This window comes from Theobroma cacao, chromosome 4, assembly GCF_000208745.1.
Source record: "Theobroma cacao cultivar B97-61/B2 chromosome 4, Criollo_cocoa_genome_V2, whole genome shotgun sequence".
NCBI classification, from domain to species: domain Eukaryota; kingdom Viridiplantae; phylum Streptophyta; class Magnoliopsida; order Malvales; family Malvaceae; genus Theobroma; species Theobroma cacao.
This window is the reverse complement of record NC_030853.1, coordinates 23,715,758-23,735,782: the sequence shown is the minus strand read 5'-3', so window position 1 is coordinate 23,735,782 and position 20,025 is coordinate 23,715,758. Positions and strand designations below refer to the sequence as shown.

The 20,025-nt window shown below is 32.6% G+C and overlaps 3 protein-coding genes across 3 annotated transcripts; all 3 read right to left on the bottom strand.

The window, feature by feature from the left end:
* LOC18602339 (cysteine synthase, chloroplastic/chromoplastic) lies at nt 1,444-9,496 on the bottom strand. The gene is made up of 10 exons (XM_007033661.2): nt 9,103-9,496; nt 7,732-7,841; nt 7,238-7,295; nt 6,186-6,449; nt 5,972-6,109; nt 5,680-5,731; nt 5,503-5,582; nt 4,576-4,635; nt 3,027-3,107; nt 1,444-1,841 (listed from the first exon to the last, which is right to left on the bottom strand). The coding sequence occupies exons 1-10, from the start codon at nt 9,373-9,375 to the stop codon at nt 1,749-1,751; spliced, it is 1,209 nt and encodes a 402-aa protein (XP_007033723.2). The 5' UTR covers nt 9,376-9,496; the 3' UTR covers nt 1,444-1,748.
* LOC18602337 lies at nt 16,296-17,229 on the bottom strand. The gene has a single exon (XM_007033659.2). The coding sequence runs from the start codon at nt 17,101-17,103 to the stop codon at nt 16,549-16,551; it is 555 nt and encodes a 184-aa protein (XP_007033721.1). The 5' UTR covers nt 17,104-17,229; the 3' UTR covers nt 16,296-16,548.
* Nucleotides 18,313-19,585, bottom strand: LOC18602336 (U5 small nuclear ribonucleoprotein 40 kDa protein). The gene has a single exon (XM_018120386.1). The coding sequence runs from the start codon at nt 19,528-19,530 to the stop codon at nt 18,502-18,504; it is 1,029 nt and encodes a 342-aa protein (XP_017975875.1). The 5' UTR covers nt 19,531-19,585; the 3' UTR covers nt 18,313-18,501.

Genomic DNA, 20,025 nt, shown 5'->3' with positions numbered 1-20,025 from the left:
CCATGATTGTAAAGAAGGAAAAAAGGTGGTCCTTTCAATCTACCTTTGTGCTTCGAATTCAGGAATTAATACCATAAGATTTACATAAATATTGGTTGATGTATCAATCAAGTGTGCATGCTTGGAATCCACAGAGCAAAGTGGTTGGGTTTGGGTCACGCTTGAAAAGTCAAGGACTGATTGCAAAAGACATAAAACAACATAAACATATTCTAACTTTTTGCAACTTAATGTTAAAATAATTAGTTTAAATAGGACGATACACTTCAAGTTTCGTCCGTCTCCACCTTGTTCAATTATAACCTATATGTCTAGGATAGGGGGACCTCTAACTTCGCTGTACTAACCTTTTTCTTTTTCTAAAGTTTAGACTTTTATTTAAGTATGTGACTGCCAGCATGTGCCGCTGCGTAAATTATTTTTTGTTTTCACCATCAAAGCTTATAACAGTGATGTTGGAATTTGGATCACTAATTCAAAGACGGAACCCTAACTTAATACACGTTTGGTTTTATCTAACTCAAAAACTTGTAATTAGAATTATACCTTTATAATATACATATATATACACGTTTAATTATATCTAATAATCTCAATCTCGTGTGATTAAAATTATATTATACCGTCCTATTCATTACTAAATTTAGAATTCGTTCGGTGGTGAAATTAATAATGACAATATCAAATTGTACTCAACAAAAAACAACAATGACAGTAAGATGAGATATGATAAGAAAAACAAAAAAACTATTAAAGACATTAAGCTTAAAATGTACAGATAAATTATTTGATATTTTTATGAATCTAAGAAAAATTCTTAATAAAAATATTAATATATTTTATTAATTAACGTTATTCTTAATATAATAACTAGTCAAAGTGTTTTCAAAATATTAACATACTATTTTATATTAACATAATTCTTAATATAACAATTAGTAAAAAATTATTATGTATCGTATTTGACATTCAAAAAGTTAAGAAAATTTATAAAATAATAAATTATCTTTGTATAATAATTTATTTATAGATTGCAAATAGGAGTAGAGGACAAAAAGAGAAGAAAAAAAATGACAATTGTGTGCAAGGACATCAGTCAACTATAGCATGGAGGGTGAAAATGAAAACCAACATTGGAGATAAAATTAGAAATGGAAAAGATCTAATGCGACTGGAACCACTGGCCCCCTTGTCTCACATCTTATACAACACCTATGGTGCGGTTGGAGGGCGCAAATCGTGCCGCACCAAGCTCTGCGGGCACGCTTTGCGGAACAGCATGGTGCGGCACCGTTGGCCCCAAAACGTGCCTATCACATCGTGATAGTGTACCGATGACCAAAAGGAGCCTTAGCATATTTAAGGCTCCCATATTTGAGGGTTGTTCTGGTTCCCAAATATCACCAAGTACAGTTAAAAAAGTAAAAAAAGAAGGAAGGAAAAAACAATGAAAAGACCCAGGATGGGATTGTCACTAGCAGGAAGAAGAGCAACTTTCAACCTTTTCTTCCCTGTTTATAGTGTTCTGCATCATTTTTGAGGACTTCTATAACAGTCAAATATCAAAGACCAACTCTGTTTATGACATTGCAAGAGTATTCCAGTCAAGAATTTTACTGCTGTCATAACTCAAAGGTTAAGAATTTTAAGCAAAGGCCTTCTCAATGGTATACATACAATTACTGAAAGGTTCAAAATCTATGTGAAGCAAAAACTATTTTTTCTTTCGTCAAAAAATACAGGAGACTTTAAGGTTCCGGCTGCATTTTCTCACATTCATCTCGAATAGACTGGAAAAGTACAGAGGAGAGGTATCGCTCGCCAAAGCTTGGAAAGACAACCTGAAAGTATTTTAAATTCTCAAGAGTTATATCATATGCCAAATAGGAACAAAAGATAATATATTTGTATATTTGCTTCATGCTGCCTAAAGTGAATGACTGGCAATAGAAAGAGACACGTTTGAAAATGGATGTGTAGCTACCAAAGAGAAGAACTGCATTCAATATTTGTTCGAACAATTACTTGATAATTCATATATATTTGTTTTTGGTAAGAGATGACCTATGCAACTGATTTTCTAATTGCTAATGCCAAAAAGTAAGACAAGGTGTTAATAGTGGGAACTGTGCTTTTAGAGTTTTCCTGATTGCTAATGTCAAAAAGTAAAAGAAAGTGTAAAGAGTGAGAACCATGCTTTTAGAATCCACTATGACATACACCGTCAGCCAGCCAATTACGAATACAGCCAAAACTACTAGCCGTCAGTTAAGTCATTTTTGCTTTGATTAGTTCCTCACACACAGATAGCCAAGCATGTTTGATACATGCATCCAAGAAATGAACATAATAAAAGAAGAGGGATTGGGTGGGTCGGAGGAAAGGTTTGGGAATAAAATAGCAAAATTAGGCAGGTTGGCGATATAGCACGAGAACACAACAGTTTGGCTTCAGGTTGGAAATGTCCAAATGAGTTTTTTTTTTTTTTTTTGGTGTGATGTTCACATGAGTTCAACCAGATAAATTGCAATACATCGTTGGAGCTTTATAATTGCTAATGTGCCTGAAAAATAGATCAAGTCCAGGCAATTTGCCAGCAAATCTTAATTTCAGTCATTCTTTAATATCACCTGGTTATTCAGTGTGACATACTTGTTTAATGTATGTCATTCCTAGTTTCAAAAGACTATGACACCTCCATAACTTGTTTTTTCCATCCCACCTCCCACCGCCCTCTCCAAAAGCCCACGCACATGCAAAACATAAAGTTTAAGAGTATAGTTCAGTATTAATTTCGTCCTAGATAGCTATCTAAATTGATCTGGAACCTTCATTCAATTTCTTGGCAAGAATAAAATATGTTAATTATAATTTTTAATTGTAATTCCACAAATTTGTTAATTATATTAGTACTTCAAACATCAAAGCTAGCTTCCAAGTTATACTTGATGTTTATAATTTCCAAATACAAGTATTCTCCCTTTAAAACAGTAGCTCAAGTTCTTAATGTATGCAAAATCACTCACCGCAATCAGCTTCCCAGCATTCTCAGATCTTTTCCCAACCTTCATTGCAGCAGCAGCTGCGGCTCCAGAGGATATGCCAACCTGATATTACATGGTAAAATGAATCAAATTGGCAATGACGGAGTAGTATAGCACATGTAGAACAAGAGATTAGAGAAAGTGCACTCAACCGTCTGTTTATTTTGCTCTCTTTTTGTTTATTTCTCTCTCTTTCTTATATTTTCTTAGGGTTTCAAAAGTCTTATGCAAACTCAAGCCTAAGATAGGCTTGTTTTCTTAATGAGCCGAGTCCAAGTAACCTTACACTTGTTTTAGGCTTAGGTGAAGCTTGTGAATACAAAGCTTGATTTATTTACTATACTAAAGTAATGTAATGCAAATAAAAAGTTTTTAATAATAACTCCAGAACCACATCTAGCAAATACTGATTTTATTAAGAATTCCAGGACCTCTCCGAGCTGTCACTTTATCATCTTTCAGTTAACAGAGAAACAAGGGAGATGGAGATTCAACATAGACACGAGAATAAAGGAGTGAGAGATAGAGATCGAAAATGATAAAGCCAGAAGGGTAATGAAGGGAACAGTCAGATTCCTTCAAGAACAGACTGAACTGTCATTCTCCTCGTCAATTAATACGTGATTGGTTTTTCAGGTTGTTTCCTTGATTTAGGGTGATTCTTTTCAGATCAATTCTCTCATTCATAGCTATGTTGCATGAAATTCTTTTGGTTTTGGGGTTAAGATTTCTCATGCTAAGTTGTTCTGCTTAAGCTAAGAATGATGAAGAATAGCACGACAAAAGAACCAAAACAGAAGAATTTACTAGAATGGCAAGCCAAACTAAGCTGGCTTGAGCTAGGCTAAATTGTTACAAACCAGGTTGTACAGGCTTAGATAAGCCTCAGCTCAAACTCAAGCAAAGAAGGAAAAAGGCCTTTTTGACATCAAGCTGAGCCACAGCAGCAACAAACCACGTTAGACCCAACTCCATTTACGCCATACATCCAGCTATCACTAATCTTAAGTCGGACAAAATCCAGATGCAAATACAATATACTTAATCATTCTTGTTAGTATAAAAGATTTTGTCATTTCCTTGAGCAAAAACAAGCTCACTAAGCAGACTTGTCTGTAAATATCCGTCCAATGGTCTATCCAACCAACAAGTTTAAGGGATAAATATCCGTCCAATGGTCTATCCAACCAACAAGTTTAAGGGAAAACGGTTAGTCTAATTAAATTAGTAATCTTTATTTTTTCTTCTACCTCTCCTTCTGTAGTTTAACATGATTTCTTTCCAACAACCCAGAGTCGGCCTAACCATTGTTACCACTCTTTAGGAGGGCTAAGGTCCAATGTCCGAGTCTACCCTCCCCCTTAGACCTCATATGTACCGAAAAAAATGACTTCTTTTAATTTGTATTAACTTCCTAGTGCTTGCATGAGCAATGGGATGATTATCAAGTAATTTGTAAAGGACCTTCATTCACTTCTTGCTTTCACTGCAAACTTTGAAGTTGCTTTAATGTTATATAAAAAGAACTTACCAACAAGCCTTCCTGAAGTGCTAATTGCTTTGCTGTTTCAACAGCTTCATCACTGGATATCTGTCAATTCAAAGCCACGAGAAAGTGTACATGATCAATTAAGAGCTTGCAATCGAGCATGCGGTTTACGCTTCTAATTTGACTTGAAAGACATGGACTTATGAGAAACATGCTTGACACGAAAGTCATACACCAAACCTGCAACTAGACCCAATTGATTTCCACTTTTCTATCCTTTTCTTTTCTTTTCGGTTTTATCTAGTTAGGTTTAATGGATCTTAAAAACCAATATTCTCCATTCCATTTCAATTACCAACATAGGAACTGAAAAAACCAAACCAAACGAAATTGAATTATATGTTGTAAAATACTTTGATAATAAAGCAGGTGGTTTAGATCAATAAAACTTGAACTGGACCACGAAAAGAATCTATCAGTAAAATATCAAGCAAAATACAAATCATAGCCTTTGGTCTAAACAATTTTCTTTCATACAACACCATGCGCATTGCACAGCATTTAACTTCATACACTGTGATCAGTCATTAAAAGTGAAAATCCTATACCTCCACCTACATCACCTCGCCAGAAGCTGCATGAATTAACATATCCGCTTACTTAAATGGATAAAGAAGTTATGCAGCTTTAAAGAAAAATGCTCCAACATGTAGAACAATTCCCAAAAATAATTAACTTGACCATCTTACTGGTTAATAGACTTTAATGACTGCATAGAAAACTTTGTTGGCAAATTTCATTTAAACTTTATCAACTAAAACAAAAGCAAACTTTATGAAACCAAAGCTAGCAGAGAAAAATAATAGAAGAAAGCTCAGAATTACTGCTTTGTTCATAATAAGGCCAGCTAAAAATGACTTACAGCAATCACAAACAATGACTCAGGAAGAAGGAAAATAAAACTCAGACCTCTATAACTTCATCAACCACATCTTGGTCCAAATTCCTAGGTACAAAACCTGCTCCGATCCCTTGAATCTTGTGAGGACCTGTATTTTACGGGGGGAAGGGGGGCATTTAATATAAGATGCACATACCTGAAAAATAACACATGAAGATGATTATATCAGAATTATCTCCTCTTACCAGGCTTTCCACCGGAAAGTATGTTGCTCTCTGTAGGCTCTACCCCAATAACCTGACATATCCAAAGGAAAATACAAACAGTCAATGATTCAGTCGCAAAAGAAGGCAAAGCCCTTCTTGAAAAGATTTTTTCCTGCCAAGACAATCAACTAGTAGGAGACGCTACAAGTTCACTTTTCTTTGGTGATAAATTTTCTAAAATGTTTCTCTAAAATTGAATGCAATAATGTTCACAAGGGTATATGAGATGTAAATGCCATGCTGCAGGATTTGATAAAAGGGGAATGATTACCTTGATTTTAGGATTTTTTTCTTTGAGGAACCTACCAACTCCAGATATGGTTCCACCAGTTCCAATCCCTGCAATAAAAATGTCCACTTTGCCTCTGCTGTCTTCCCAGATCTCCGGACCAGTTGTCTCATAGTGTATCTGCAAAAGGAAACATGAATTTTAATCTAAACCCATAAATTCAACAAGGTATTAATAGGCAAATGTAACTACAAACTTTAGGATTTGCTGGATTGTCAAATTGTTGAAGCATGTAGGCATTGGGTGTGCTCTTCAAAATCTCTTCTGCTTTTTGAACTGCTCCCTTCATGCCTTTTGCTGAATCAGTTAAAACAAGCTCAGCTCCAAATGCTTTCAGAAGAACTCTTCTTTCCAAACTCATTGATGCTGGCATTGTCAAGATGAGCCGATATCCTTTTGAGGCAGCTATGAATGCAAGGCCAATGCCTGTATTTCCACTAGTAGGTTCCACAAGAATACTCTGAAAATATGGAAGAAGAATTAGTAAGCAACATGTCATTAGTACCAAAATTTTATTCAAAAACATCTAAGAGTTAACACTCACAATGAGTATCACACTAATGAAGGTTAAAAAATGATCTCGAAAGAGACTTTGTAAGTTAAATCATGCTCTCCTAAATGTTAGCATATACATTATAAAAAGAAAAGAAACAAATGAACTGTATCACATTTTTCCAGTCAAATTGGAGTACAAGCCCTATTTTATTAGTGGACAGCTATAGGGAGCTAGGAAAGCCATTAGTGATAAAACATAACAGGTTTTGACACTAGAAACCAGTCGATAAATAACCAGAAATAAGATACAAAGCTGGGGCATTAGTCCATGCAGGAGCAAAAAGATCAAACCTAAAAGATGCCTAATAACTGGTGTGATACTAAAATGCAGCATGTAGTTTATGACCCTAAGTTATGTATGTATATAGGCCCCTCTTTATGTAACAGGACTGCCTAAATTGATTGACCCTAAAATTAGACATAAACATCTAAAAGCTTGATGAATATAATTATAGTGACAGTTCTAGACATCATGCTCAGCTAAAGATTGCTGAAACAGTATCAGATTGGTATAAAAAAGGGCGCCTATGCCTAAAAGAGAACCCTAACTTGCCAATTTAAGAAGACCATTATCCACGAATACCAAGATTAAGCCAAAGTAGTGAAAACAGTACAAGAAGGGAAATTTGATTATAAATTTAGTTCTTATAAATCCCCTGCATGTGGACAGAAGTTCCATCTACCTTCCATTACCTTTCCAGGTGTTATAACTCCTCTTTGCTCAGCATCAGCTATCATACTGTAACCTATCCTGAAACCAATTGAAAATAATATTAATTTGTTCTTTTCTTTTTTTTTGGGGAATAAAAAATTTTAATGACAGAACAGAGTAGCAGCATTTAAGCCTCACCCAAGAGATTCTGGGAGTTTAATCAGGATATTAACTTCATTTATGAATAAATTTAGCTAGAGAAGAATTTAATTATCTACATGCACGTAAAGTTATTTTGAACTGGCTGCCAGGTTGAGCCCACCTTAAAAGATACGCTTTTACTAGCATGCAGCACAATGTGATAATTATCAAAATTTTAGTGGAGGGTTCAACAAAAGAATGAATGGCAATCTTGAGATTTCAAGTACTTAACTGAGACGGGTGTCCCCTTAATCAAAAGTGTTGTTTGCCAAGTGGAAACAAAACCTAACAACCATGCATACAAGCTACTAGATGCTTACAAAAGTTTGAATACCTGTCCTTCACACTGCAACATGGTTCCATTATCTCAAGCTTGGCAGCAATATTTGCAACAGAGCCCTTCACAATATTGTTCAAGTACACCATAGGTGTTTTCCCAATAAGCTGTGTTACAAAACAACCAATATAACAGAATAAAAAACGATACAAAGCACTAGAAGATAGAAGGTGCATTGATTAATAGATTCAGAGGAGTTCACTTCTTTCTCCATTAAGATAACACATACCACAATCAAAAGAGGTTTCATATTTTAAAAACAAGATTCAAGCCCTGTACTTTTATCAGATGGACTGACCAGTCACAACATATCTGGAGACCACTAGGACAAGACAACTGCATTCAGCACTACACATAAGAAAGTGAAAGGGGGACAAGTAGTAAATTAAGACCATTAACAAAACATCAGTAGACAAAAAGCAGCATAATATTTTCAGATAACCAAATCAAACTACTCATCCTCTAGCATATTACATACGGTATCGAAAACACCCTTTCTTCCCCCTGACTGGTAATAATATGAAATCATCAATTCCCTTATGTTTATGTCAGCAATCACAACCCAAAAAATATATTCAGATCATCATCCTTGCCAACGTGTCTTGATAATTTGAATTACTTCTAAACATAAATTGAAGAAATAATCTTTCTAGATGCAGGACTACCAGTCTTAACTCATTCAGACAAATGACATCCTGGTAAAAGGAACAAAGAACTTCAAATGAACTACTCTTAATACTAATCTAACACTATTACCAACATGAATGCACATAAGCCTTTCAACTTTTGAGGTTCTTATCTTCATTTGTTTACCCGCTTAATTGAAAAAGTTGGAATCATATGAAAATTAAAATTAATTTTTTACTTGGTGCCAGTTAAAACTATTTTAGCACTGAGCTCCTTTAAAAGTTAAAGACAAAGGCAAGCAATCCCACAATTCCCATAGCTCCACTATGGAGAACATGAAACTCTTCTCACTTAAGTAACATTGCCTCCAACAATACCACCAGACTGTTACATTAAAATAAGCAAAAAAACATTATACAAAATTCATATTAAACACAATTTGAAAAATATAAAACCCATTTACCATACAAATTACACCCAAAAAAAATAACAATCCCAATAACTCCTACCAAATTCTCAAACTCTAATTCACATAAATATATAGTACTAAAATTGCATCCGAGCAATTAATATATAGTACTTAAATTAAGAACCAACAAAGCAAAAACTTTCCAAGAAACAAATCCAACCCATTTTAAAATTCCATGGAAACAAAAGATTCAACTTCAAATTTGGTTAAAAGAAAAGTAACCCATTTCCTAAATCCAATAATAAATAATAAATGAAGAATAAGAATGAGACCTGAGTAACATCGTCAGCAATGTTAAGTCCTTCGATGTCAGTGTCAGGCTTGACCGACACAGCTTTACAGACAACAGAGAAACCAGAAGACGATCCCTTCCCATAATCCGGCTTCTTCAATCTCAGAGAAGCAGTAGCAGAGTTGGTGGTGGGTCCAAAAAAACCAAGTTTAAGAGTGTCGGGAGAGAGGTCAGAGGACGGCTTCTTCTTGGAGTCGAGGAAAGGAGAAGTCAACGGATTGAAGAAAAGAGAAGAAGAAGCAGCTGCAGCCATTTTCTCTGTATCTGGGTTGTTTTGTTGGACTGTGCAGATATTTCTACTTTGTTCCGTTGCGTCCTAATTCTGCCACTGCCCTATATATTTACACCTCACGATTACACAACAACAGCAGTCAAAGAACAGAAAAGGTAATTACTGTGATTGGTTCGGAAATGATAATGATTTATGATTACAATTGTTGTCACACTAATATTTGATCTCTTTTCTGTCAAAGGATTAAGGATTAAAGTGTAGATATTGACTTCACTAATTAAGCCAATTTATCATTTACTGAAGTATCGGTGAATTCTAAGCATCATTATACACTAGTATAATTTAATTTAAGATTAATTTTGTTGTATAGCTTAATAATTTTAATGTTTCATAATTAATTATATTATTCAAGATAAAATAATGATTATACTTTTTTATATTTTAGAACTACAAATCCAAAGAAAATTGTAAGAAAATTATGTCCGCATTCAATGAATGTAGTCAGTATCCTCTAGCTCAGTCAAGGTGGAAATTTCGTAGCCTTTCGACGCTTTAAGCGGGCAGTTTCGGGACAGGCCAAAATGAGGAAAATTTTATAAAAGAAAAATAAAAAAGAAGAAGAAGGAGGAGGATGGGGTATATTTCTTATTTTTCATTAAATTATCTTTTATTAAAATGAAAGAACTTTGAATTTGGAACAAGAGAAACGTTCAGTATCTTATAGGTTATAGCAGAGTGAATATAGGTTTTTAATTATAAAAAAATTTAAAAAAGTTAGGATAATTACATCTTTTATATTTAAATAAAAATGAATATAAAAATTAATTTAGAGAAAAAAATCAATAAATTACCATTATGATTATCAAATTACTTAAACATTAAGCAATGGTTCTGTATAATTCCTTTTTACAGATACTTAAACATAATAGCTTCAAATTAACGCCCCATAATAGCTTCAAATTAAAGCCTTTTTCTTAACCCCTCTTATTTATTTATTTATAATAGTTTCCAATTAACGCCTCTTTTCTTCTAACTATTTTTTCTCTTTTTTTTTTTTCATTGTTTTCTCTATTTCAAGTTTCAACATGTCTAATGAACTAGAGTAAGTTTTAGTCCCTTGTTTGGGCTTGAGATCAGAGGAAAGTCATACTATTCTATGCATGTCATTAGGTAGCATGTTTTCGGACAACGAAGGGGACGAGGTCTTTGTTGATCATGATGATGCTTTCATGGAAGATATTGTCATACTCGAAATTGATTTTGAGGAGGTTATTGAGGATGTCGCTGCAGTGGTCTTAGATGATCCTGTTCGTCCAAAGATGAAATGTGCCAGCATAACAACCATCGAAGGATTGGAGAAGGCAAAGATTGATGAATCGAGTGTAAAGTCGTGTTCAATGTGTTTTGAAGATCTTTCAATCGGGGAAAGAAGCCAGACACTTGCTACGTTCCCACGCTTATCACACAAGCTACATAACAAAATGACTTAAAGAGAGCAATGCATGTCCATTGTGCCGCTACAAGATGCCTGTCGTTGATTTTGATTTGAATTCCACCATGCTTAATATGGATTGTAAGATTGGCTGCTAATGATTGATTTGAATGTACTTGATTATAAGTATATGAAGATTCTTTTCTTCTTTTTTATCCATTTTTTTTATTTGTGCAGTAACTGATTAACAATTTGTTTGTAGTCTAACCTATATCTAATTACCAATTCTATATTTGATATTAAAATACCTAACTTCTTTTTCTAATTCTCAAGTTTTTTTATTTCTTGTTGTAGAGGGTTCTTCTAGTAAAGAGAGAGAACGTGTTGTAATAAGTGAAGCAAAATACATTAGAAGTGACAAAGAGAAAGATTAGAGCAATCCTTAAAGCGTAAGTGTTTTGATGATAGGTGGTGAGGAATAAGAAAGGTGGAGAAAGAGGCGGAGCATGGCAGATGAAAAGGGTTGAGTAGAGAGAATAATTGGAAGAGCTTTGAGAGAATTTTGAAGATAGTTTCTGCTAAGTTTATGATTCTTTTTCCTTGCCCCCAACCTCTAAGGCTCTCATATTTATAATAAGTAGAAGTAGTTGAGAGAATACATTTAATTATGGAAAAACGTACTTGCCATGGAAAAGCATGTTAAAAAACGACTTATTGGATACGAAGTTCAATCATGGGAAAACATGCTGATTATGGAAGAGCACGTTAACGAACAATTTATGGGATATTAAGAAAATGTCCATATAGTTGGGTAGTAGGAGTTAGTTTTGGGTAATGGAGTGTTGACATTTGATATTGCACCACGTGCATTCTATTGGAAGAAAGAAAGAAAGAAAAAAGGTAAAACACATATATTTCAAGAAAATGTTAAGAACAAGTTTTTTAACTATTTTCATATCTGACCTATCAAGTCAAGTTCTCTAAAACATTCCAAATGTAAAAATAACTTATGACCTCTACCACTCGTTCTAAGTTACTTTCACTTCGCCGTATAATATAGTTGTTCCATATTTGTTCCTGTTCTATAGAATAACATATGAAATAGTTGTTCCACGCTTGTTCTTATTTTGTAGCACAATACTTCAAGAAATAATAGTTAACCAAAATTGGACATCTACACTTATATTTTGTTATTATATCTATACATATTCTCTATCATTATGGCTATCAATATTAGGCAGAGTTTTGAATAATATACCTTACAAATTATTGTTACCGTTAGTTTTCAATTTTGGATTCACCATGTGCTATATTCATAAAGAAAGCATCGAATAATTTAAGAAGAATCCACTATTATCTTTAGTTGATGGCAAGTTGAAGCCCGTAGTAGGATAATGTTCCTATGGTGGGGGTTAGCCAATCCCAAGTTCCATAAGCTCTTTCATCTAGATATGAGATAATCAAAACCCAAGAAGCATGGAGTAGAAGAGTTGGCATTGTTAGGAATTGGAAAACATAGTGCCTTGAATCGGTAGATAGAACTGAGAACCTTTGCTCACAGGTTAATCCTATTCAAACTGCGTATTATGGCTAACTAAAACAATGACTTAATTGTGTTTTGATGAAGTCATTGCTTTTTCAAACTTGGTTTTAGAAATTATTAAATTCTCATCAATTATGGTTTTCTAATTTAAATATTGTCTTTGTAACTTGGTTGGCTGTATAGGATATAATTTGAACTTGTTATTGTAGATAAATATTTTGATGGAGGATTTCTTTTTTATAAAGTAATGCGGGAATACTTGGATGTATGCATATCATATTTGTCCTTTTGAAATTCTTTTATATGCCTTTCTCTTTTAGAAATGCTTAGGAGCCTATGGTTGCATGAGGAGCTCGATGTCTTTGGCTTCCTTATGGAAGGTCTTTAGCTCTAATGATTAGAGCAATGGTATGTTTGGTGAGATCATCTTGTTAGGGAACTTCAACCTTATTCATTTAATATAGTATAAAGTATTTCAAATATGCACATTGTACTATTTTTGCTAGAAAAATAAATGTTTTTGAATATGAAAATAATTAAAGTAAAAATCGGAAAGCATAATCCTCATAAATAACAAAGTCTATAAATTCAGCAAGTTATGATAAATAGAAACCTCAATGGTGTTGCAAGCCCGGATAATTGTTTATATTTCCCAATGGCTCATGGGTAAAATTATTTAAATAAAAAAATACAAAAGGCTCATCTATAACTATATTTAAAGGAAGACCTTGACACTTGGCAATAAAATATAAAAAGCCTCAAAAGGACTTTTTTATTTAACACTTGGTAATGAAATAAAGGAAGCCCCTTTACTTGTTTGACACTTGGCAATGATATTGCCTGAAGGAATAAATCAACTATAAAGCCTAAATCTAAGAGTCAATTACTTTGTAATTGGCATGCTTAAAATTGAATACCTATCTATAGATAAAAATATCTATCCATAAAATAATGTGATCTATCGATATAATTTTTTATTTAGAGAGATTTTTATTTTGGATAATGCTTTTTATTATTAATTTTTATAAATTTAAGGTAAAAATAAATATTTAGTAAATTTATATATTTTAATATATATATAATTAATATAAAAATATTATATTATTTTTTAATATTATTATTTATTATTTTAATTGCTTAAAGTTGAAAAATCAAATTTTATATTAAAAATTATAAATTTATTCAACTTATATATCTTTTATACATAACGATAATTTTGTTAATTTACATTACATTCACAGTAAAGTGCTTACAAACCAAATAGTACAATGTAATCTTCTCAACAATTATATTTTCTACAATCATCACTTTCTTTTATTATACAAAACACTGTACAGTATGTTTGGTTCACAGAATAAATAGGAATGAAATAGAAAAGTTATTATGTAGGAATAGAATAAGATGAGAATAAAATATAATAGCTATTACGTAGTTTGGTACGACGAATGAAATAAAGTAAGAATAATTATTATGACTTATTGCAGTGTCTGATTGGTAAAAATAATTTTGAAATAAGAAAAGAATAGACAATAAAAAGATAAAAATATCATTTATTATATATGTGATTATTTATTTTTATTTTTTATTTTTGAATAGCAATAATTTATATTTATTTAAAATATTAATNTCATTAACATTATAAAATATTATTATTTTATTTGTAATTTCAATATTATTATGATTATTTATTTTTATTTTATATTTTAAATATTAATAATTTATAATTTATTTAAAATATTATTAATTGATAATTTAAATATTATTATTTCATTTACATAATATATATGTAAGTCAGATGTGCTCAAAACAATGTAACACTTAATTTTGATAAAAAAAATGGATTAAGTTTTTGACAAAATAAATTGTGAGTGATAAATTTTTCAACTCAAAATTGGTTATAACTTACCTTTAATTTTATTTGGATTTCTATGAATATTTCTTTTAGAGTTTCTTGCAAAAGATTTAGTAGTATAGTTGTTAAATAATAAAAAATGTTAAATAAAATAAACATTATAAGAACTGCCATAATTCAATAATAAATATGAAAAACAAGGTTCAAACATGGAACTAATTGTTTTCTCTTGTTCAATTAAGTCATTTTAAATACATGTAAAAAAACAATGATTATTGTTATGCCTTTAATTGTTAATAGGTATTCCTAGTAAAATAATAAAAACATTAAAAAATGTATCAAAGTCATTAAAATTACATTTAGAAATTACTACTTCTGTCTATAAATATTTATCTCTTTTTTATTTTCATGAAAATTAAAATAATTAATCTTAATATATTTTATATTAAAATTTGAATTTTTTTTAGTCTTGATAGTGTTTTGATTAACTTTATTGAATTTCCTGAACATCTCTAAATTCAGTAACTAGGAGTTTCGATGGTTTTTTACGCTATTTTTTATTTTATTGAATCAGATTGTAATCATAAAGTCCATAGTAATTTTAGTTATGAGACTCAGTAATAAAATTATGTAATTTTCAAAAAATATATAAATATTTAATTTTTAATATAAAAAAGTAAACAAATCATAAAATATAAATTTATAATACAAAAAATGGGAAAAGAATTAAGTATCAAAAAAATATTTCCTTGTTGTTCATCTCAAAATAAAAAAAATAAAGAAAAAAGACTGATAGAGTAACATATAAGATCAACACACATTGTAAATTATTTTTTAAAAAATTTTATAAATTGTAAATTATTTAACCATACTTCTTCAAATTAATAGGTGCATAAAAATTTATATTAAATTATGTATTCCATTTTCATTATTTACATAACAATTTAATCCATAACCATGGGTTAAATTATAACTAATTCAAAGATTGTCTAAGGTAAAAGGTCTAAGGTAAAGGAGTTTTACTCTTCATGATTTCAAGTACACTCCGGCCTTGTTTGGCTCTCCTCCACAGCCATCCATCATGATAAATGCCACGTATCATTAACATAAATTAAACCGATTGACCGAGCTTACCAACCAAAGCACATTTTGATTTCTACATGAACAAAACAAATTTTACAGCAAGGTCATGTTACTGTAAGGTCAACGAATAATGACCAGTTTCTAAGATAAAAAATAAAATAAAATTAGAATAACAACTGAAAATATGAAATTAATTTATAAATATATAATAATAGGGATAAAAATAATTATAGTGGAAAATAACTTTTTTAAAAATTTTGACATATATTCTGAAAATGAATGTGAAAAATCATAAAAATGAAATAAATATTGTTGAGATATTAACGTAAATGTATAAGAATTACCACAATAAGTCAATTTAGACAAAATAAATATACGTTTAATAAAAAATAATCATTTACATATATATTATTGAATAAATAATATTTAATTATGAATAAATAAAAATTTATAAATGTATAGTAATAAAGATTAAAAAAATATGTATAAGATGTATCTAACACATCTTATAAGTAGCAAACGAGACAAAGCCTGTGAGCTTCCCTCTTGTTTCTACACTAGTAGCAATTTGTGAGAATACATTGTGAGGTGGACTTGCATTATTGTTTTTATTAATTATGTTGCTGCCCAAAATGAGAGAGAAATTCGAATGGAAGAATTTTAGTTGGTGTTAGCATAAATAATTTAAATTTTAAAACCTTTTTAATTTCCTAAATATCCAAGCAAAATATGGAACCAAGAACCCTCTTAACTACAACAATTACCACTTTCCTTGGGAGGTAGTAGCCATGTTTATGAGATTATGGAATGGGAGACAACTATTTCCAATTCTTGGACTATCTGAACTATAGCATTAACACCCACTTTTTATCTAAACTATATAAAAAATTTTTATAATAGAAAAAAATATAGAGGAGTTGGATTTTCAATTGTTCATATTCCACATTTTTCACTTGAACCATTTTTTTTTTTTTCGTTTCCCTCTCAAATCCTTACTTTGGGATTCTATTTGACAAACTGAGTAGTCATTTATCATATAGAATATTCTTTAAAAAGTTCATTTTCCCCTTACATCAAGAAAATGAAAATAAATCAACAAACTTGATCTCAAGCAAGAAATTACAAACAAATCAACAATTTCTTGAACTTAATAAAACAAATAACCAATCTGATCACAAACTGATAAAACAAGCAATACAAGAATAGGAAATTACAATAAGTATTTTACAATACTAAAGTGGAATTCCCCCAACAAAATCAAAGTTTTTTGTTGTCAAAAGGTCTCTAAACTTGGAAAGGCCATGGCCAATTCTTCAAATCCTCATCTTGAACCTTCCCATTCCTCTGACTTGATTGGCCACTACCAACCCCATGGCCTTCCACAAAAGCATAGTACCTCAGCACAAAAGCAAGCCCCAACACCACCCATTCCAAGCAAAAAACAGCCACACACAACCCACCAGCCAACTTCAATATCACAACCCCATCTTCTTCCCTTACGTAAGACTTCAAGTAGCCCAAGAAATCAGTTGTTCTGGTCAAGATAAGCACTGAAACAGAGCCCTGGAATATGGATGTCAGCACCATCGCCACCATGTGAGCCGCGTAGCGTTTGTTTGATCCGGATGTGGCCACGGAGCAGCCGGAGACGGCGCCGACTATGGTGATGATGTGGAGGAGGATAAGGAAGAAGCCGCAGAGGGAAGGTAAGAGGCGGAGGGAGAGGGTGAGGAAGATGCAACTCGAGGCTGCTCCCAGGAGGATGTAGTTGCTGATGAGGAAGATTTTGTGGGTGCGGCTGTGAGATTGTGTTACAGAATTCTCAACTGAGAGACCCATTTGAAGAGAGCTTGGAATCGAATCAGATGAAAACAAAAAGAAAGAGATGATCCTTTGAAGCAAAATTTCGGGTTTGAAATTTTGTTCCCGGAAGAGATTGATGGTTTGTTGTAGAAAGAAAGCTATTGGAGGAGAGTATATAAGGTGGTGAGGTTGGAGTCAACGTTCGAATTTTCGAGTGGGCAAGCTGGAAAAGTGACCGTTGAGAGAGGCCGCTTTGTATTTAAAAGATAAAATTTAAAGCTTGTAACGGCTAGTTTTAGGCTCTTTGGCTAATCAGAAAGTGCTTCAACAACGATTAGAAAACAGACACGGGACAACCTGTCTTTTCTTTATAGCAGAACAAAAGAACTAAAAAAGGCTAGCTGGGTTACCCAAGGTCAATAGAGAGTACACTATTCAATATCTATGATGTACCAAAATTCCAATTAATTATTCTGTTAAAATAAGGTTCTGTTTGATCAACTCAAAAAAGATTCAACACTTTTAATTTTGAAAAATTTAAATACTGAATTTATGATATAAAGATTGTTTGATACGTTACTGAAATTAAATGATAAGTAAGTCTTTTTTATTGAATCCATTGTAAAAGAAAAATATGATTTTGTAAGTATTTTGCATTGATAATAGCTAAAGAGTAAAGACTAAATGGTTAATCTTCCATTAAGTGGTTTTTAAAATTGAAAAAAAAAAAAATCATTTGTAAATTTTGAAGTGTTTATCAAACACACCCTAAGTTCAATCAATGCCTACATGTAAATATTCATTTGTCTTGGACTCTTAGTTAGCAAATCAAACTAGCGGGAGGGCCACATTGCTACCATGTTCAATAACATCGAGGACTTGGTTCAAATAATTTAAAAATTTTGGGGATAAAACGTAAATCTTCTCAACAGGCTAGAGACCCACAAATCGTTGAGAAAATAAAGTACGAGCCGCTTTGAAAAACAAAATCCATAACGATGAAATAAACACTCCTTAGGTTAATTTTGGAGTCTTTAAGTTGCCAAGGCAGAGTTCAAAGGTCTAATTTCCCTAATATGATTTAGGCCATGAAAGAACCTTAGACCAAAACTTTGTTTATCAAAGGCTCAGAACTTACCTTTAGTATTCCTAATCCAAAGTCAATTCTCAAAGGAGCTGGAAGATTGCAAACCCTGTTTGAATAGATGATTGCAGTTCCCTAATTGTATGACCGTACCCTACCAATATCTGTAAATGTAAGGATTTTGAACAAAATGTATTACACAGTCAATAAAGATGTCAAGTTCAGCTTAAAAACTACAGAGAATGAATACAACTTTCCCGAGGCCTACGTAGGACATCAAGAATCTCCCAAGATTAGTCTTCCAATCATTAACTATCAATTTGGAAGCAAGTGGCAAATGCCAGCGCAGTTCAGATCTCCCCTAGATAAATCTGTTTATCGCTACTGCATGAGCCAATGATAGGTTCATTAGGATGGAAGACACTTTCATTCACGGATCCTGCGTGGCCAGGAAGCTTATACAAGATGCGTCGAGTTGTCGTATCCCATATGTACACCATCCTATCTGAACTACCAGCTGTGACCTTGCTTCCATCAGGTGACCAGCCACATTTCAACAAGTTCTTTTCAAAATTGTGTTGGTGCCCTTCCAAAATTTTTACACAGCGATTCTGTGGCGCATAAGGGCGCATATCCCATATGCAGAGTTTACAATCCATACCGTTGGTGAGAAGATAGGAACCATCAGGACTCAAACTCATTCCTGTTATCATGTCTTGATGACCTTGAAGTGTCATGGTTACTTCACCTTTACGCAGGTCCCAAAGCTTAACATCATTGTCAATACCACCTGTAAAGATCTTATCTGAGGCATCAGAGAAACTAACTGCAGTAATTTGGTATTTATCAGGAAATGTTTGGATGGCACCTCTCTGACGCATATCCCAAAGTTTAGCAGTTCCATCATCAGATCCACTAACAACAAGAGGTGGCCCTCTCCGTGATGGACAGCATGAATTCACAAAAGAAGAGTGCTCTGCCATCTTTTTTATTTGTTTTCCTGTTTCAACATCCCATGCTCTCAAAGTTTTGTCAGGGCTAGCTGATATTATCTGGGATCCATCAGTGGTCCAATGAAGATCCAAAACTGCATTCTTGTGCCCCTTTAGAACCATGAAGTTTTTGCAGTCTCCATGGACATTCCACAGAAAAATTTCTCTGTCATGCGATCCAGATGCAACAACAGTCCCAGTTGGATTGAACTTCATTGTATATATAGCACTCTGATGCCCCGTCAGCAACATTATTGGTGATTCCAGACTTGATGTGCGTTTGTTTCCATTTCTATCTGGTCCTTGAGGAGCATATGGAACAGTAGACCACTCCATTGGCCTTGGACCTGACAAAGCATTTTCACTTTCCCTCGTAACAATTTCCATCTTCTAACCTCAGCTTAGTATTCGACAAGTAGAAAAATATACTTCTCTGAGATACAACATTATAGAAAATAAAAAATTTGGTAAAAACAAATGAGTATATCTAGATAGCATAGGCACATCCAAGGCAGGTCTAGGCATTGCGATTCAAAATGCAAATTGAACAAGAAAATCTATTGACAAGAGATCCTATCCCTCTTCCCAGCATGCCCAAACTAACATCACAACTGGACTTCCAATAAGTGGATAAGAGTGTAAACAAAAAAGAAGATAACATATACATGCCATCAACACAATTCAATTCAACCAATTGGAAGAACATGACATGTGCAAATATGCATACTGATGTGTCAATCACATTAAAAACTAAAATACATTTAACTTTGTTTTTGAACAAACCAATGAACTAGGCCAAACAGGGAGCATAAATGCAAAAAGGGCAGTAAAGAATTTAAACCAAATACAAGCTGATAAATCAAAGGGTACAATTTAGGTGAA

Excerpts from the sequence above, each read along its gene's own strand:
- LOC18602339 (XM_007033661.2), bottom strand. The coding sequence starts at position 9,375 with ATGGCTGCAGCTGCTTCTTCTTCTCTTTTCTTCAATCCGTTGACTTCT. Across the intron at positions 7,842-9,102 it reads TTGCTGACGATGTTACTCAG|CTTATTGGGAAAACACCTAT; the intron begins GTCTCATTCTTA and ends TTTGTAACACAG. Across the intron at positions 7,296-7,731 it reads TGTTGCAGTGTGAAGGACAG|GATAGGTTACAGTATGATAG; the intron begins GTATTCAAACTT and ends AATTGGTTTCAG.
- LOC18602337 (XM_007033659.2), bottom strand. The coding sequence starts at position 17,103 with ATGGGTCTCTCAGTTGAGAATTCTGTAACACAATCTCACAGCCGCACC.
- LOC18602336 (XM_018120386.1), bottom strand. The coding sequence starts at position 19,530 with ATGGAAATTGTTACGAGGGAAAGTGAAAATGCTTTGTCAGGTCCAAGG.